This window comes from Lathamus discolor, chromosome 6 (genome assembly GCF_037157495.1).
Source record: "Lathamus discolor isolate bLatDis1 chromosome 6, bLatDis1.hap1, whole genome shotgun sequence".
In the NCBI taxonomy this organism is placed as follows: domain Eukaryota; kingdom Metazoa; phylum Chordata; class Aves; order Psittaciformes; family Psittacidae; genus Lathamus; species Lathamus discolor.
The window spans coordinates 92,348,975-92,368,091 of record NC_088889.1 but is presented as its reverse complement, the minus strand read 5'-3'; the positions used below and the strand labels follow the sequence as shown (position 1 = coordinate 92,368,091).

Here is a 19,117-nt window from a genome sequence, read left to right as displayed (position 1 = left end):
TACTTATCCACACACAGTATCAAACTAAGCCAATGCACTGAAATATCCACAGAATGGATGTCCTATTCAACCTTTAATGAACTAGAGTGATGTTAGATCTTACCTTCACTTTATTAACAAGATATTGATATTAACAAGATATAGTCCTTGGTCAGACTAAAACATTTGAGCGGTAATTGAAAACATCAATGTTATCAGCGCTGTTCCCAGGCCAAAAGTCAAAACACAGCACTGCACCAGCTACCAAGAAGGAGTAAAACGACTGCTACTGCTGAACCCAGGACAGGAGTATAAACCATTGCAATACATAGCTTTAAACAAAACTAGTATTTTGATTTCAAATGGCTGATTTTAATTATCACTGGATTACATGGCTGCAAACTGATAAATTTGTCTTATGTACCTTAGTTCGGTACTAAGGTTATTCAGATATCACTTATTCCTTAAGAACAAAGTTTTTATTGCAAAACAAAACAAAGCCAAAACAAAGTTGTTCAGTTGTTGCCAGGCAGAATAAGAAATGTATTTCAAAGCCCATATCTCTACAGCCATCTCCCAGCTTAAAATAACTATACCGATGCTTTACTTCTAAAGTAATCATGAATTGGTAAAGAACATCACTCTGCATTTTTAAGTTCTATTCGACTCTACACATAACATTTAACTATTGAAATCAGCTTTGTTTTCTCCATCCAGATCTCTCAAATAAAACTGTCATTACATTATTCAAAGTAGATGTAACACTATGAAACAGTACATTAATAAAAAGCTTAAAAGGTTAACTGATTACTGAAAAGTATTATTTGCTTCTCACATTCTTAATTCACATCATAAACATTCCCAAGATATCCTTTAAGAATAGAACTGTTTCAGTTTAAAAGGTAATGCTAGATGTTCTTAAGTGTATGAAAAGGACTACGTAGTTCTACTTCTGTTAAAACCTTGAGGCACTGATATATTTTTTCCTATGACTACTTGAAGTGCTCTTCTGTAATTCATTCACTCTTACAGCAGTCTAACATTACAGATACATATTCTAAAACAGAAGTTATTTTGGATCTGACATCAGTTGACAGTGGTTGAAAATCACACCAGATTTAAAAAAAAAAAAAGAAAAAAAAAAAATCCCACTTCTATTATCACGTGTTAAATCGAGAAAGACACTTGCCACTGCTAAAAATGCACGCCTTTAACTCTGAGTATTCGAGCCTTTCTCACAGGCCCTTTCTCAGAACAGATTGTTTTAATCTGTAATCCTTAGAAAAGCCCTTTTCTAAACAGCTTTAAAATTTTGGGCTTCCTTTCAGTACAAATTGAAAAGTGGAAACAAATAATACCTTAATCAAGCCTGGGTAAACCAACAGTTTCTACTTTAACTGTCCTGAAAGTGTGTTCCTGAGAACAATTATGGGTGTCACCACTCTATCACTCTACCTTTCTTGCCAGTTCTCTATCAACTCATAAACTGCATTAACTTAACCATGCATTCAGATGAGCAGAACAGACAAACAGAGATATAGATAGAAGGCAAAAAAGTACCAACATGTTGGTTGTCACAGATAGCTTAAAGTTTTCCTGGCACTACTGCTTATAACCTATTCGTATAAGAATTTGAAGTTGCTCCAAGTAAAAGGCTAAATTTTAGGCAGACACCAAAACAGGGTCAAAACATACTCTTTTGCCAAGTTCTGAAACAGGAATACTACAACACTGTAAGCATGTCCTCAGAAACGGAGATGCTTTCCTCCAGTTTTTTCTCCTGCCACTTCAGATATGCTGTGGTATTGTCCATCTTTAAGTAAGTTACCCTAGACTTCTCTTGCCCTTCCCAACCATTTGCAATGTATGCCTTTTCTCTTCTGACTTAATTTCAGTTACCAACTTACAATAGTTGGCTGTGATTTCTAGCCAGGATCAGACCTAAAATAAGGCCTCCACAGTTCTGAAACTTCCCTCACAAATGTCTTCAATAATGTCACCTTATAACTGAGCCAAAGAAAACATTTCATTTTCTCTACTCACATTTATCTTTGTTTTCTTAATTTACTGTCTGCTCTTACTAATTTTTTTCCCCTTGAAACATTATTCTCCTTCATTTATGGGAATTCAGTTATATTCACACTTTCCTCTCGATCCCTCCCTGCAGCGTATCTTCCAACTTCAATATTGTCTTATGCCTACTATATCGGCAGGAATGCTGTACAAACGCCTGAAAAGGTAATTAATTGTTCCCTTTTACATCATACTTCAGAGACATTTTTTGCTCTTTCTATTGCTTAGGCATGGTACTCTGTGTTTTCAAGCTGCCTCGGGCGTTTCTGTTGCTTACCTTCTCTTATCTCTGTTGTTTAGTTTGTAAAGCCTCTGGGAAAAATCCACCTTTTCTTTCTGTGACTACAGCATACAACACAAAAGGCAGCTGATCTGTGACAAGTGCTACTATACACCACAGTAACCAAAATAATTAATCTGACATTTTTTTAAACAGCTTCTCAGCAAAACTACGTATTTTCCAGTTGCTTTCCTGCCTTTTGTTTGTTGTTTTTTTTCTTTTGGTCAGAAGTCCTTCATTGCTTCCACCACTGCAGAGGAAGGTAGCTCTTCTGACATATAACCACAATATACCCAGCTCCTCTATGTATGCCTGCCTGCCATATTGTACTATTTGCTCATTCTTATCTCCACAAAGCTTCTTCCCCTCCCCAAGTTCACTGCAGGCCCCTGTAGCCTTTCTCTATAAGAGATATATGTCCATGGAAATGCAAACACTAATGGCTTAGCAGGACAGCTGACAGTAAATTCCTTCCTTTGCCTTTTCTCACTGGAAGCATCATGGAACAGTCACTCTCCTTTACTGCCCGGCAACCTTCACAAAACTTAGGCAGGTTTAAAATCCTGGAGCCAGCCCTACACAGTATGGCTGGCACCTAGGCGTCAATTTTAAAGCTGCTAGGAGAATAAGAAAGCACAACTGGAAAAGTAAAAAAGGATCAGCAACAACACTGAGACAAATGTACAGGAACAATACTAGCAGAAAACCAGTTTCTTGTGTTATGCTTTAAAGATCACCACAACGCAAAATCATAGTTCTAACCCTACAATAGCCTCAAGAATACATGCTTATATAGAAATGTATGTACCAAAAATTAACAAATCACTTATTGAAATCTGTTTCCAAATAAATTGCAGCAGGATTCTATCAATCACTTTTGCTAAGTAAAAACTATCATTTTTCCTTAATGTCATTGATAATACCATAAACACTTAGGACTGAAAGAAATCACTTACTCATCTCCATCTGGGCAGATTCCTGTAGTCTCATCATATTTTGTACAATAAACATCTGGACTGTAGTTAAAAGTCCCATCACGCCTTCGTATAGGTCTACGACGACGCTGATTTAGGAAATGCCAATGAAAACAGGTAAATGGTCTGTGCTGGGTACACTTGTGCTGCAAAAATAGGGGGCACTGCTCTGTCCTAAATTCCTTTAGATACCTAAAAAAATTAAACTGTGTTACAAGTTTATCTTGTTGGAGGCACATTTTTACAGGTTTATCTTGTTGGAGGCACATTTTTACAGTATTAACAAGTCACTTAACAATTCAGTGCCCATAGCCCATGAAAAATTCTACAAATGTACCTACATACAGTTCTAGTTCTACACACAACGCACTGTTTAGCTGTTGCACACAAGTGACTTTCACTATTTTGATACATGTATTACTAATAAAATACAGTGGAACACCTGGCAAATTATACTATATTGTAACTAAGCTAAAATCAAATAAACACGTTAGTTTAAAAAGAACAACATTTAGAATATTGTACAAAGTAACCACCAAAGAGATTATAAAACAAACAAATTACTAGAATAAGCATTCACATTGCTTGCTACCATACAAGGTAGTCCTACAAAGACTATTTTACCTAAAAAACCCACATCTAATTTAAACTAGTCTTTAATCACAACATTCAGAGAATACGGGCACACTGTATAAAAAGCTAAAGGGTTAAAAGAGCTTTTTAACTCAAGTATGAAAGTCACCAGGGCTATGAGAGAGCTTCATCAAGCTTACTTCAGCAACTATTATGTTTCTGTTGAGAAAGCCTGCGAACTTTGGAGGTTACTTAGGTGTTAGCAGGAGTCCTTCTTTGGCATGCAGGGCACAAAAGCTAGTTAGAAAGTCCAATACTTCTTTCCACAGGATATCAAGATCATGCCAGACTGGGCACTACTGTGGCATTTGTCAAAGAATGTAAGACAGCACTTCTTCCTGCCTCAGTTTATATGTCTATTATCCAACTTCACAAGTTCATTACTTAGCTAAAGTTATGCAGTATTTGCAGAGGAAAGGGTATATGGGGACTTCACAGAAGAACCTTAGAATTCCAAGACGTCTATGAAAGAACTTAAGATAACACACAAAGAAAGGATCAGCAAGAGGAACTGGGCATCTTTTCTTTCCCAGGTGCTTAAATTGGCACATGGGGGATACCATGACACAAAATGATGAAGCGTGCCTGGAAGTTTAGACAAGAATCTTCAAACAACCCAGGGCTGTGGGGAAGGGAAAAACCAAACAAAAACACCCCACACTAGATTATTTGTACGTTAAGGGCTGTAGCAGTATCTGAGTAAATGGCCTCATTCCTGCAGTCTTTCTGAGCATGACAGAAATGTGACGTTCTAGAAGTGAAGTTGCACAGATGGGAGTAAAGGTATGTGACAAATCATTCTGCATGTGTGGGGAGCACCTGCTCCTACACGACATGGGCTATCAGTAATGCCAGTGGGCTGCAGGGACTTTATAGACCGTAACAGAAAACCCGCGGGCTTGTAGAGAGGACGGCGAGCACACGGGAAGGTCTGCAAAACTTATCACGGAAACATCCCAAGGACTCGAGCTGAGGCTGGCTGCGAAACGCGCAGAAGTGCGAAGACCGCTGTTACAGCTCGGAGAGAGCGGTCTCGGAGAGCAAAAGGGTGCTGCAGGGCTCGGGTACCGGAGCACGCAGCGCAGCCCAGAGCGGCACGACCGCTGGAGCGGATGCAAGGCGAGGAGAACCGCCGCAGGGCCCCCGCAGGCAGCCGTGCCCGGACCACCCCCAACGGGCGGGCACAGAACACGGCTTCCTCCCCGAGGCGCCCGGAGCGGGGAAAAGGGCAGGGCGGGAGCCGGCCAGGGCCAGGTCTCCTCACAGATCTCCGCCCAGCGCAGCAGGCCGCGCGGAACAGGCCTGGCCTCGACCGGGCCCTCCGCCTCTGCTCCCAGAGCCCTTCCCAGGCGCCGCGGGGGCCCCGGCCGCGGGCCGCCCGCAGGCCGCGGTACCTACGTGTAGTGCGCCGGCTGCTCGGCCTGCGCAGACCCACCGCCCCGCGGCGCCACCGTCGCAACCGACGGCATCCTCCCCCGCCGGCCAGAGCGCAGGCGCAGCTCGATCCTACCGGCCCCGCCCCACGCTCGCCGTGCGGACCGCGCCTCCCGCGCCGCTCCAGCAAAGCGCTGCAGGCAGAGCTGGCGAGAATTGCGACACCTTCAACACGAGACAACGCGAACAGTTCTGTAGGTAATCATCTTTATCAAACACCTGTCACCACAGAAAATAAGGCACGCGCGAAGGGGCAGCTCTTTTATTTCCTTCAATACAATTAGTACATTGCTGGGTGCACTGATTTAAGGAACGTGGAGAAAGCAAAGCAGGCAGAGGAACAGGCATTACACCTTAGGGCAATATAATTCAGAATCACTGCTATTCACCAGGACGCCCCTACAAGCATATCTCAGTTGCAACAGTCTACTGCAGTAGAAATTGAATCCTAGAACTAATTGAACCTTACGGCAGTAGCAAACCAACCATACTCAATTATTAGGCATCACCTGGATGAACTACAGGGGGTCTCAACAGCAAAATTAAAGCGCAGTGTGCATGTTGTTCAGAGACTCGCTGGCAGTGTCACACAAACATGATGCTGTGCCAGTTTCCGCTGTAGTCTTACTGGCTGCTGCCACGTTTGTTGTGGGAAGGGGTGGTGATGGTGGTGTTTCGGGTTTATTTGTTTTCTTTTCTTTTTTAAAGATTAAGAATTTTAATGGCACATGAAGTTTTTCATTTTTTACATTAGAAAGCTTGAAAGAAATGCCTCTGACTTTGAAGGGAAATAAGTTGTAGGAGTAGCTTAAATTCCTCCTCTCCATGAAAAGTGTCCAGAGTGTGCAAGTTTGAGTATCAGTACACCTGTAAGGAAAAAACATACTACATTGTTCATGAAATTAGGGGTTTCCTCCTAACACACTGCAACCCAATCATCTCAATTCCCTACAAAACCTCTCCTCCCAGTAATAACCTAAATCAGGCATGCCTAAAAGGTTATAGGCAGGAAGCAAGCACCAAGTATGAATTAAGGGTTGAAGATGATTTCTACACCATTTAGTTGAATTACAACAAAAAACAAAACAACCAAAAAAACCACCCAAAACACAAACAAAAAAAAAACCCAAAAATACAGAATCACGTATTAATGAAACATACAGTTGTCTTCAATGCAAGTTGAATACACTCCCTGACTAGCAAAATGTCAAATGAAGGTCACCTTCAGCAACAATTTTAGAGACTTACAGCTTCGATATTCTAATGTACTGTGCATGTAAGAAAAATGATCAATGAAAAAGAGATGGGTTGCATAAAAAGTATCTTCAAATGCAAGTGGATTTGCAAGACATCCTGTCCACCCCTGCGGTGCAGAGCAGGAAGAATCTACTCTGTGCTATCAGTTGAGATTACTAAAACCAGCACGACGCTTGAAGGAATCAAGCTTATATGGCAAGCCTGCAAAAACAAGTTCTCCCATTACATTTAGTACAGCTTTTAAGGAAGTGAATGCCAGCAAACTTTTGGCAGCTCCTTCACCGCAGCCACACTCCCGTCCTCGTCATTTCTCCTTCGGAAGTTGCAAGGGAGCGTTGCTTCCCTGCGCCGCATCTGAAGAGTCCATCATCTGACCAGAGAAAACTGCTTCCAGTCGCTCATCGATCTCCGTTGGTTCCCTGAACACACACCAGAGCAGGAGCCCAGTGCACAGGAGGCTGAGGGGCAGCACCTTCGCCCACGGCCTCTCGTGGTCGCTCCCCATGGACTGGCTGACACTCCACACCCGCGGGCTGGCCTTGCTGGTGGAAAAGAGGATGGGCGCCCCGTGCTCCGGATCCGCGCCCTCCGGGCCCCGCCGCCGCGCCGGACACGTCCGGGTGCCGGGCAAGCGCAGGCGCCGCGCCCTGCAAAGACACACGCGTCAGGGGCGGCGGGCGCCAGCGCGCCCCGCGCCCCGCGGCCGCCGCCTCACCGCCAGCGGCCCAGCGCCCAGCTCATCCCGCCCGGCCGCACACGCGCCTCCTCCCCGCGCACAGCGGAAGCGGAAGCGGAACCGCAGCGCCGGGACACGCTCACGGAGGCGGGGCAAAACGGCTGCCGGCGGCGCTCCCGGCGCCCGCAGTAACGTTTGTACTGCCGGCGCTGGGAGAGCCCGCCGTGTGCCGTATCACATACGGAGACCTGCCATGTATGTGCCCCATCACATTCAGAGCACTGCCATGTATGTGCCCCATCACATACACAGCACTGCCATGTATGTGCCCCATCCCATTCAGAGCACTGCCATGTATGTGCCCCATCACATACACAGCACTGCCATGTATGTGCCCCATCACATACACAGCACTGCCATGTATGTGCCCCATCACATACACAGCACTGCCATGTATGTGCCCCATCACATTCAGAGCACTGCCATGTATGTGCCCCATCACATACACAGCACTGCCATGTATGTGCCCCATCACATTCAGAGCACTGCCATGTATGTGCCCCATCACATACACAGCACTGCCATGTATGTGCCCCATCACATTCAGAGCACTGCCATGTATGTGCCCCATCACATACACAGCACTGCCATGTATGTGCCCCATCACATTCAGAGCACTGCCACGTATGTTCCATATCACATACAGAGCACAGCCATGTATTCCCTTAACACAACTACTTTTTTATGACAGTTGGGGTTTACGCAGACCCTTCTGTCAGACGCCAAACAGCTTCCATTTTATCCACCCACTAGCCAAAGATGACATCGGCCTCTGAACGGGGTTGGGGGAAGCGGTGCGTTGTGCACTGCTCTGGCAGAAAACCTTTTAGCATACAGACACGTATTCTTAATATTAAACTAACTACATTTCATACAACATCTTACAGCATTGGTCTTGAACTGTTTTGTATTTACACCACCTGGTACTATGCTTGATCAAAGAAAATAAAGCTGAGGCTGGAGGCACAGAACCTGTAAACCTCTGCCCAACAGCAGCTGTAGCTAAGAAGTTTTACAAATGCTCTCAGAAATTAGCCAACTGTTCTCAGCAATGGAAAGCCCTCGCTCCTTTTCCTTCAAGGCAGAAATTCAGAAAGCTGAGAATACCGTCAGAAGATAAGTCATCTCAGTGGCGTGATACACATTCAACTTGCTTGATGTTCCATACACACTCACTGTTTACCACCCAAGTTTCTTCATACAGTGTCATTCCAAACTCCTGTATCGCCATGGAGATGTTCATCATCCTTTGACCCATTAAGAAGAGTTGTCATTGCAGTTGCCAGTTTGTGACTTATATGTTCAACACTGGTATTTTCAGCTGTAATATTTAGTTTAAGACATCAGTTATTTCTGCTTTTAAATATCAAGACATTTTTGTCACAGAATTCACTAAGTAGTTTGAAATAAGTCACCTACAGTAAGCTGTGAATTCAGCTTTTGATTATACAGTTCTAATTTACATAATTAAATAATCTACCAAACCAGCAGAAATACTGTGAAAATTGCATAAATAGTTTAAACATGCAGACAAAATGTTTTACAAAAATTCTAGTATGATGAATTTTCCCCAGAAAAGAAAGAACAGAGAAGAAAGTTTCTCAAAACAACAACAACAATAAAAAAAAAAGACGTATGTCACTAATTTTAAGCTAATCAGCTCAAAGGTCCATTGTTTTCTTGAGGTGCCAATTCTGAACATAAAAGGTGTAAATATACAGAGAAATTAAATCCTCCTTTGACAAATACTCCATGTAATAATAGGTATGACAGATTGGAAGGAATGGGACAAAAAATAGCAACCAACCAACGCAACAAAACTAAACCTCAACTTGACTGGAATTAATCCAGATAAGCTTTGCTTCCAGGACCAGTCCTTTCTTCCAAAAACTGCATGTGATATGGTACTTACCTAACAGACATTGAAAGAAAAAAAAGGTGACTAAAAAGGGATAAAAGCAATTCAAACAGATACAGAGAACATTTCAAGTGTTCTTGAAGAAGTCAGGACTTGTGGTTGACTATGCAGAAAATAGAGTTACTTAGAAGCTGCTTATGTGCTATGAATGCTGTAACATGGACTTCCTTTTTCTTTAGCACCTTAAGTACTGGAGACAAACTTCAATTACAACAGCAGTGAAATTTTTTCCGTAAAGCTAACATTTCATGTCATCAACAGATTTTTCTGGGGTTTAAAGTAAGTCCTCTTCCACAGGAACCAAGACCTAAATACTTATTAAAAGTTTTGTCTACTGAATCTTACCTGCATATGTGACAGATTATGTAATTATTGCTGTATCCAAAAACATCATTTATGTATTCACATTCTGAACAGACAATAACAAAAAAGAACAATACCAAAAAACTCACCAAAATTTCCTTTGTATGCAATACCATGCTGACTTAATAAATCTTTCAGGGTTTTTATTTCTTTAGAAAGTTGCTTGTATTCCTAAGAAACAAAATACATTTTAAATGGCTCTCCCACTCTCCAAATGCATACATAAAACGGGAATTTATAAAAAATAATGGGTCTGTTAACAGGTGTTACTTAAAAGATCATAAAAATAAACTGCTTATTCCAAGAACAAGATACAAAATTTATAATTTTATTTCTATGTTGCCAAAACAGGAGCCAGCTTCCTCCAGTCCTGAGAGTAAAATTTAGGAGTGCTCTCTGTGACTATTTTGGATCTACTCTCTAACTAGCATTTTATTATAGCACAAAATTGCATTCATAAGTTTGCTACAGGACCAGCCTTTTTTTATTTTATATCATCATGGTAAAGTCTGGAAATTCACCACCTCCACAACTCCCGACCTAGTAACTTCATGTTCTCACTTTCAGCAGTTTCTCTTAACTTACAGGGAATATTGATTCTGTTGCAGAAAGACTGTTCACACACCTGAAAGTAATTCAGAAATGGACACAGCATAGATCATTCTGCCTTTTGCTTTTTGCTTCTGCCAATGCATTCTGACGCAAGTCTGGGTAATTATCCAGAGAGAAACGTCAACGTTCCCAAGGCTGGTTACACATTTATTTTCACTAGTAATTCTCTCTTATTTCCAGACTGTTATTCCCCACAAAAAGTACTTGCAAGTGTTCATAACCAAAGCACCTACACCAATTCCTACATACCCACACTCTGTCTTCTCACTGGCATTCAGTTGTGCTGGTTTGGTTTTTACTTAAGAGACAGAATAAAGATATCAAATCACTCTGTATGCGGCCTGTTACATGCTAAAACCAGAAAAGAAAATCCCATTAATGGATTTCAGCTGAATCCAAAGGTATTTAGGTAACACCGTCAGTGATACTGTTATCCAGTAAAAAGGAGGCAACTTAATTCCACATTGTAAAGATTATACTCTGTACCTTACTGCACTTCTCCACTGTTTCAAATTCAAAACTTATTTTCTTATTCTGTTTCTCAACTTCCTTTTCTTCTGTTGCTTTTAGAAGTCCTGCTTCCTCAAAAATCTCTTTCAGTATTTTTCTGTAACCCTAGGAAAAAAAGTTTCAAAAAGACAATAGATCAATCCACCCCACTCTCATCTCTGCTTGTAACTTGCACTAGCCACTCCAACTCCTCAAGCTTCACTACAGAAAATATTATTATTACCAGTTGATATAGCAGTTACAGAGCACAAAAATGACTATTTGCCAACTGCAGAACAAATGCATCCAGTCCAAAAGGAGAAACTTGGCAAATGCCAAGGTTGGATATTTGACAGAAATGTTTTTTTACCAAATAAGAGTTGGAAGACATTAACAAACCTGGTCAGTTATTACTTCATCATACAGAAGCTGCGCTGCTTCATCCCACTTCTTTTGTAGTGCTTCAGTCAGAGTTGGATAAACTGAAAAATGGAAGTCAAACCATGTAAAAATCAACAGCTCTGTCCTGCATTAGTTAAATGCTCCTCTAGTAGCACACAAGGGTATTTGTTTTAAGAACTCCATGTTTCTATACAGTATACAGCCTCTACTGCTTTCAAGAGTTGGGGTTAAACTTAAACTGCTTCACATATTTAAAGTTTCTGGAGAGTGCCACCAACCAAAATTTTTTCTCATATTTCCAGCTAGAAGGCCTCCTATTTCTTTGTTGAATGTAATTCTAACTAAGCTGTGCCTTTTAGTAATGTAAATAAATGAGGAGACACCACAGGGATGATTCCTACAGCCAGTACAGGAAAAAAGAAAGGAAAAAAAACCCCAAACAAACCAAAACCCAACCCAAACCCCATCTCTCACTGGATCTATGCTAGCAATGGCATTTTCTCTGAGAAATACCTACATGTTTATAATGATTATAATTTAAAATACACTTCATATGTTACATTTAATACTAATTTATATCAATCTACAGACTCAAAGAAACTAAAAATTTACACTCTGAGGTTGGTGTAATATGCCAGCTGCTCCATACACAAATGGTTTCCTAAGTCTTACCTAAAAGAGAGTGGGGGTGGCACACGAGAGGAGTCTCAAATGTCAGAGAGTAAACACATGTACTTGGCTCAGACACATAAGCCAATTTATTGCTCCTTCCACAAACAAGATGAACCTAAACATCAGTAAAAACAAAGATGAGCAAAACACCTCCACGAGAAACAGGACCAGAATAAATAATCAATTTGCTGTCTTCCAATGCTAGCAGATGCATTTCTGTACACATTGTCATGTCAAAGGTTGCAGCGCTGTCAGCCACAGAAAAAGAATAATAGCAAGCGCATCTTCAAATTGCTTTATCAAATGTGAAAATTGCTTCTTCTAAAGGGAAATGATCCCTTCGCCTATCATTGTTCCTTGGACTCCCAAACAACACATTTCCAGCAAGAATGAGAGTAAAAATGAGGGTAAATAGGATACTCCTTAGAAACTTACCTGACATAAGCATAATTCAAACAACAAATTTTAGTTCTGACCAATGTGCTAAATAAAGAGAACAATATAGAACTAGCCTATAGAAATCTGTTTTCATCTTGAAACTTGCAGCATCAGTATTTTCTGTCTGTCCAAAACTAAATACCAGTGAAAGATTTGAATCCCAGTATCAAAGGTCATACAAGAATACTAACTCTTTCTGCAGGCCTATGGAAGATAAAGATGTTAACAAGGCACCTCCATCACAGTACAAATATTTTCGCCTTTGCCAAGAGATTTTGTTCCTTATCCCATCTTCAGATCAATTATTATTCCAACTAAATAACCCTCTCTCTTAAGTATTGTACTGTCACCCATCATTTTAATAGCCTACATGAAAAGCAGCCTGTTATGACCTATACTTAAACTGCTCTTCATGACAGCAATCTACATCACCATGGAATTCATTGTATCTGCAAAACTGTGTAACACACAGAAATGGGAGGTGGAAAAAGAAAAACATCAACAAAGAAAAGGATAAAGGACACACACAAATGATGTGCCAAGTGTCAGACACCATTCCTTACTGCTGTAGCTGAATTGTTACTGGGCACAGAGACTGTTTGAATGTGAAACATTTTAGCAACTCCACAAAATAAGAAGTTTTACTTTTTTCATTAAAATGTACTCACACCAGAATCTGTTTCTCTTGACTTTGTTCCTTTGCGGCTCCCATGTATTTGATTCCTTCCTTAACCCTTTCATACCTTCTGCTGCAGTTTTTAAACCTTACCTAGCTTCTCAGCATGCTGTTGATTGCCTACTGTTTTTTCCTCCTTTTTCCTGAATGTTTTTAGGCTGGCATGCTGAATTCAACAAATTTCTTTATTTTTCCTTACACAAATTACAAAGCCTGTATGTTTCTACAGTGGTGATACCAGAATATTCCACTCTATCAATGAAAAAAGAGTTAAAAGTAACCAATGAGAATACCTAAATTCCTTCAAAATTTTATCCTGCTTTTAGCTTCCCTCCTCCATCCATTCACCTAGCTCCTACAGGAATTAATCTTTACATTTTATTTTACATCTTAAATGATGACTGTTTCAAGGTAGGAATGTTTCAGTCTGCAGAGTGTCATGAGTGTGTGTAGAGAACCATACTGTCAGAATTAGCATAGTCTAGATTATTATACCTTCGTCTGTCTGCTCTTAGTTTCACATGAGTCTCCTTCCCTCATCCACATTCCAATAAATGTGTTGTTGTCAATTTCCCATTCATGCCAGATTCTGAAAAAACACATTATTTTACTTCAAGTTACTGGAATGAAAAAAGTGAACACTCAGCAAAAAAAACCCCCAACAAACCAAGAATACCCTACTCCATGGTGAGCTTAACTGTATATACTTAATTTTCGTTGTCTCAGTGTTCCCATATCTTAACAGCCAAGACCTTACAAACAGTACAAACAGCGTAGTTTGCTATCCAGGCTGCTACACAGGGGATATAAACATTATTTTGAGAGCAATTTTGGATCAGCTTTCAGTTTGCAAACCATCTGCACTTACAAACCCATATTTAAATCCAATGGGTTGTTACAACTGTAGATCAACCCCACAACAAATTCGATTATGCTAAGTACTCTGAGCAACTCACATTGTTTCAGGGGTTTTAGTGCTGGTGAAAGCACCTAAAAAACCTAGTCTCTACTTCTGCTAGTCCTAAAGCAAATGATATGCTCAGCACAGTTTTCCCCTCATGAGGGGAGAAAGAAAAAAAAAACAAAAGAGATAATTATAAAAAATATTCAGATAGGCACTAATTTTAAAGCAGTGCTCTGGTTTTTAATAATAATCATTAATACTTATACTTTTTGGGGTCTACAGTGAGTCTTTTGTTACCTTTTATTAAATATGTTTAACAGGACCACTAGGCATAAAGCACTCATTTCATTTTTTAAGGTTATATTAAACTCAAAGCAAAAATTGTTAAGAGACATGAAATCTTTGTTAATATAAGCTGTAGTTATACATTACTGAATTTCTCACATTAACATATCACTTGTGCAGTTGTCACTGGTTATTAATCAGCCTCCAGCTACAGCAGGAGGTTAGCGTTTATCAAGAGAAAAAGCTGGATTTTTCAAGACAAGGTATTTTTATGCATAAGGCCTCAGGAACTACAATGACCTAACATGACCAATAAAAGAATCTCAATTTTAAAACTGCCTCCTTTTAGCAATCTACAGAATGGTCTGCTAACAACATAGGTAAAACTTAACAGTATAAAAGCCTCACCCTAAAATCCCACTATAGGCATTCCATCGAAAAGTCTGCTCATGCTGAGTGACATTATGGAAAGGACAAAACTCATACTTGTACCTGAGAAGGGGGAGTTAAAAAAAAAAAAAAAAGAAAAAAAAGAAATGTTTCAGTGTGAAATAAGCAACTACTTCATTCCTAATAAAGAATTCAATATCCAAATCCATTACTCACGTTGATTCCACAAAACTGAAACACTTGCCAGCAAGCCTAAAGAGATGTGCAGGGCCTAAAAACACCATAAAATGACATCAAGGAAGATTAATGTTTTAGTTAAATTTAAGCAAGTTACTGTGATGACAGAACTGCAAGAAGTATGTGACAAAGTTTTTTGCTGTACATAAGAAAATTTGTATCTTCCATACTGATCATGCTAAGCTCCCACTAGTGCTCTATTGGTTTGCATAATGATCTTAACATATATAAGCCTCTTTCTATGACAGAAATAAGAAACCTGTATACAAACAAATATTTGGGGGGCCAGATCCATAAAAGGAATTATCAGATCTTGCCAAAATCTAACACTGAAATCACTAGAACTCTTGCTTAGCAGCTGTCTGTCCCCAAAGTCATCCAAACTCCTTGAGTTTATACTAGGAAAGCCCATTTGCTCAGAATGTCAGCAGTACTTCATATTTAAGTTTTATTGAGATCCTTGGACAAGATACTCCTTTCCAGTTTGTCTTCACAGTCTTAACCAGTTAGCATTCAACAAGATAAACTTTTTACTGTCAGACAGGCCAGCAGTTACAACTCTAGTCTTACAAAATCGACCATTCCAGCCTTGCTGTCAAAAGGAATTCAAGACAGGTAACTCGTCACTCAAAAAATGGCCAAAAGTTCTTAACTGTGTGCTACAGGGGTATTTTAGTGTCCCTTTCTTAACATAATTTGCATGGAGTGACTAAGTATTTGTGAGGAAAGGAGAAATAAAAAAAAAAAAGAAAAAAAGCAGCAAATAAAATAAAAGGCCATCCTAGATTCTAATGTCCCACTGCCAGGAGTACCAGTGTAATTCTTGCAAAGATCTAGACAAGCAATCCTAGAAACAAAGATCAGACAACCAGAATCATGCTCTCCAGAATGTCCTAACCACTGGGATAAAGGCAGGTTCTCTTTCCCGTGTGATTTTTTCTGATTGCATGATCACGCATTTAATTCTACAGATTATCAGCAGCTTCGCCAAAGGGTTTGCCACTCTACTACATGCAAACTGTGCCCTAATGATTAGGATCTTCTCCCCACAGAGGAATAAAAGCAGATTCGAATGTCCCTGAGTAATGCTTTAAACTCATGCCTCCCTTTCCTTGCAGATGCTCTAAAAGAAATTATAGGAAATGTTACCTCAACTGTCTTGTTAAAGAAAAGAACATGTAAGGGTTCCACTCTAAGGAAATAATTCTGCAAGACAGGGTTCCATGCCCTAGATTCCAGTTCCACAGACGCTTACAATTTTGGGCTACACATAAGTTCCCACATCCAGGAAAGATGTATTTTTAGCAGACTGTCTTTTTAACTTTTTTCCTGATTTTTTTGCGTCTTTCCATTCAGCATTCTAACTATTGCTAACTATTTCACTTTTCACATGCAGTGCATGCAAAATTTATACGTTTGAATTGAGTTTATAAAACATGACAGAAGACGTTAAGCATAATCAAGCCCAATGTCACCATCAGAAAGGTGAACTGTTACTGAAGCTGAACAAGGTTTAAGTCTGTGCCTAAGGTTGGCAGAGACTTTTGCTTGCTCCTTGCATTGTTTATCTTATCTGTTTACTCTCTTCTATATACGGCCTAGAATTTTTTCAATCCCTGTTCACTTTTGCAAAAGTGGTGGATTTACATCGCAGCACCCAGGCTTTGTGTGTGAAACGGAGCCTCTGTGACCTGTTCCAAGACTACTCTTAGGCTTTTTTTGAAACAATGGTTAAGTATTGAGAACTATCAGATGATGGGATGATTTCTGTATGTCAATGTCAAGGATGGCAGGGATTGTTTTGAGAGGGAAAAAAGGTTTTAGTAAGGATCAGAAGGATCTGCGACTGGCTAAAAGAACCACGGAATAAAACACATAGATAGGACTGGTATGTAGAAAAGCAGTCCGAATAGCACTGGGCCATTGAGAACCAAAGTGATTAATCTAGGTTTTAACCCTTCGGAAGCACAATAAAACTATTTGCTCATGCTTATCTTCCATAACGTTCATAAAAATGACAAGTAAAAGAGGTCTTTGTCTGCACAAAGTCAAGATAGACTGCTTCGCAAATGGCTGTCACTAAATGATGCAATCTATACAAAAAAGGTAACGCTAGCATATACCTGATATTGCAGACGGGGACACCTTTGGCTGCAGCCTGTTTGTCTGAGGCAAGAATGGGTTATTCAACCTTTCAAAAGAAGGAAAGTTAAACGTTCGAGAAGGAGTTACGCGCCCGGACACCCGCATTCCCTCTGCCCGAGTGCCACAATACCCGCACCCCGCCTGGCTCCCGCAGGAGCGCCCCGACCGCTTCCCGGAGGAAGAAACGGGCTGAGGCGGACGACGACCCCGAGCGCGCCAAGTCCGGGCGGGTCGCGGCCACGGCGAGCGGGCAGCCGCGTACCCGAACGTGTTCGGCTCCTCCACGATCTTCATCTTCCCCGCCAAAGAGAAGGGCCCTGCAGAGCAAAGAGCGGTTGGCTGCAAGGGAACCCGCCGCCGCCGCCACCGCCACCGCCGCCGCCACCGCCACCGCCGCCGCCACCGCCGCCGCCACCGCCGCCGCCGCCGCCACCGCCACCGCCACCGCCCCTTCCCGATCCCGGCCCCGCGCTCACCCAGCGCCGCCGCCGCCACCAGCAGCAGCAGCAACAGCGCCGCCGCCATGGCCCCTTCCGCTGGAAACGGAAGGGCGCGGAGGCGGCCGCTCCGCCCAGCCGCGGAAGCATGGAGCGGGGCCGACCGGGCGCCTCTCGGCGTGGTAGGCGGCGCGGCGCTGGCAGCCTCGACGCCTTCGCGGCGGAAGCGGAGGCTGCGCTGAGAGGTGCGGGAGCGTGCCGGGGCCTGTGGGCAGAGCGGCCGCGGGGCCTGCCCTGAAGCCTGCTCGGGCCGGGCCGGGCCGGGCCGAGTGGCCGCTGGGAACTAACGCGCTGCTGCTGTTTCCAGCTTGCGAGGAGGGCGGCCCAGAGGCGAAGCTCCCGTGCCCTCTTGCCATGTGGGAGCTCGGGCACTGCGATCCAAAGAAGTGCACCGGGAGGAAACTAGCCCGGAAAGGGCTGCTCCGAACGCTGCGCCTCAGCCAGAGATTCCCGGGCATCGTCCTCAGCCCTCTGGCTACCGAGCACATCTCTCCGGCTGACAGGTGGGTGCCGGTGGGGCCCGGGTGAGCTCGCTGCCCGTTTGCAAGGCCCGCGGAGGCACACGTGGCTCAGGTGTTGTAGTGATCGCACACTGAGGAGAGCGCTTCAGCCGCTTGTTCGTGGCCAAAACTGCGCTACAGAATAAATCTGACCTTCCTGTTGCGTTACACTGATGCATTAACGTGAGAAATAGAGGCACTTTATTAAATCAGGGGAACATTTTTACACAGCTGGTACCAGGTGAAAAAAGCATCTGTAGATCCCGGAGAGAAATCAGAGCGTGTGGTTTGTAGGTTAATTTGTGCAAAATCACAGGCCTGTAGCTACTGGATCTTTTACGACTTCATATCCAGGTTCTTCAGGTGGGCAACACAGTGCATTAGCTGGAAAATTTATTTGAGGGAAATGCTGAGAATTTTCTTCAAATGTGCCTGCAGAATTTTTATAAAAACGCATTGGAGGAAAGCTGAGGCTTCAGAAGCTGGCAGCAAACTTAAATCTGAATTTTGGTGTACTTTTAAGAATGTGAACATTACAATTAATCGCACTCTCCTATCGTATTTTTAAACCTAGAACTTTTCACTTTCAGTATGAAACGTGTGGATAAACCTTTTTACCACATGCATGTTTGGAGGAAAAGCAGGTTGTTACTCTTTCTCATTGCATCTGTATTTTAGGTCATTGTAAAACGTACGCCTTGTGATTGACAAAAGGGGGGTATGCAGATCTGTCAGTGTAAAGCGGCAACTGTAGTTCTCACGTTCAGTTATCAATACTATGATGGTGATTTTTCAGATACAGCGATGTTTGGTTTTGCAGGCGTGTCGTTGCCCAGAGCGGAATTGCAGTCATAGATTGCTCATGGGCCAAATTAGAAGAAACTCCCTTTAAGAGAATGAGAGGAAATCACCTACGGCTGCTGCCTTACTTGGTGGCTGCAAATCCTGTGAACTATGGTCGCCCGTGCAAACTATCCTGTGTGGAAGCTTTTGCTGCAGCCTTTTGCATTGTCGGTAGGTTGTAATGCACCTGATGTGAAATATGTTATCAGCAATTCTTACGTCCTTAATAAATCAGAAGAGATAATCTGCAATAGAATAAACTGTAATGCTGTCCCACTGGTCATCATTTTATGTTGAGTCTGGAATCAGATTGTCTAGCTTTCTTCCAAGTACTTGTATCTAGCAGTATTGAGGTATCTGTGGGGAGTTCGTGTCAGCCA

The 19,117-nt window shown here is 42.1% G+C and overlaps 4 protein-coding genes across 7 annotated transcripts in view; 1 reads left to right on the top strand and 3 right to left on the bottom strand.

Moving 5' to 3' along the window:
* The window catches only part of UNKL (unk like zinc finger), a 59,913-nt gene extending 54,494 nt beyond the window's left edge, over positions 1–5,419 (bottom strand). Inside the window, exons 1-2 of the mRNA XM_065685015.1 lie at positions 5,338–5,419; positions 3,289–3,498 (exon numbers count right to left, since the gene is read on the bottom strand). Coding sequence (XP_065541087.1) covers positions 3,289–3,498; positions 5,338–5,408 — 281 coding nt within the window. The 5' untranslated portion in view covers positions 5,409–5,419. The remainder of the gene's footprint in view (positions 1–3,288; positions 3,499–5,337) is intronic.
* Positions 5,420–5,608: 189 nt separating this feature from the next.
* On the bottom strand, positions 5,609–8,157 carry LOC136017062 (uncharacterized). 2 transcript variants are annotated; one of them, XR_010613817.1, is made up of 3 exons: positions 7,346–8,157; positions 6,857–7,277; positions 5,609–6,240 (listed from the first exon to the last, which is right to left on the bottom strand). XR_010613817.1 is itself a non-coding variant. In XM_065685020.1 (2 exons), the coding sequence occupies exons 1-2, from the start codon at positions 7,999–8,001 to the stop codon at positions 6,935–6,937; spliced, it is 999 nt and encodes a 332-aa protein (XP_065541092.1). In that variant the 5' UTR covers positions 8,002–8,157; the 3' UTR covers positions 5,609–6,934. The 2 variants fall into 2 exon arrangements, 1 of the variants encoding a protein (XP_065541092.1); XM_065685020.1 differs by having other exon boundaries at positions 5,609–7,277.
* A 98-nt stretch (positions 8,158–8,255) lies between these two features.
* Positions 8,256–17,478, bottom strand: GNPTG (N-acetylglucosamine-1-phosphate transferase subunit gamma). 3 transcript variants are annotated; one of them, XM_065685021.1, is made up of 11 exons: positions 17,374–17,478; positions 17,160–17,214; positions 16,876–16,943; positions 14,732–14,786; positions 14,534–14,617; positions 13,432–13,525; positions 11,823–11,937; positions 11,148–11,230; positions 10,746–10,874; positions 9,737–9,818; positions 8,256–8,687 (listed from the first exon to the last, which is right to left on the bottom strand). In XM_065685021.1, exons 1-11 carry the CDS (start codon positions 17,420–17,422, stop codon positions 8,563–8,565), a joined length of 939 nt encoding a protein of 312 aa, XP_065541093.1. In that variant the 5' UTR covers positions 17,423–17,478; the 3' UTR covers positions 8,256–8,562. The 3 variants fall into 3 exon arrangements, with proteins under 3 accessions (XP_065541093.1, XP_065541095.1, XP_065541094.1); XM_065685023.1 differs by lacking the exon at positions 8,256–8,687 and adding an exon at positions 10,509–10,610 and having other exon boundaries at positions 9,733–9,818; XM_065685022.1 differs by lacking the exons at positions 8,256–8,687; positions 9,737–9,818 and adding an exon at positions 9,830–10,610.
* Positions 17,445–19,117, top strand: part of TSR3 (TSR3 ribosome maturation factor) — a 6,717-nt gene continuing 5,044 nt past the window's right edge. The window contains exons 1-3 of the mRNA XM_065685025.1: positions 17,445–17,579; positions 17,702–17,897; positions 18,715–18,908. Coding sequence (XP_065541097.1) covers positions 17,483–17,579; positions 17,702–17,897; positions 18,715–18,908 — 487 coding nt within the window. The 5' untranslated portion in view covers positions 17,445–17,482. The remainder of the gene's footprint in view (positions 17,580–17,701; positions 17,898–18,714; positions 18,909–19,117) is intronic.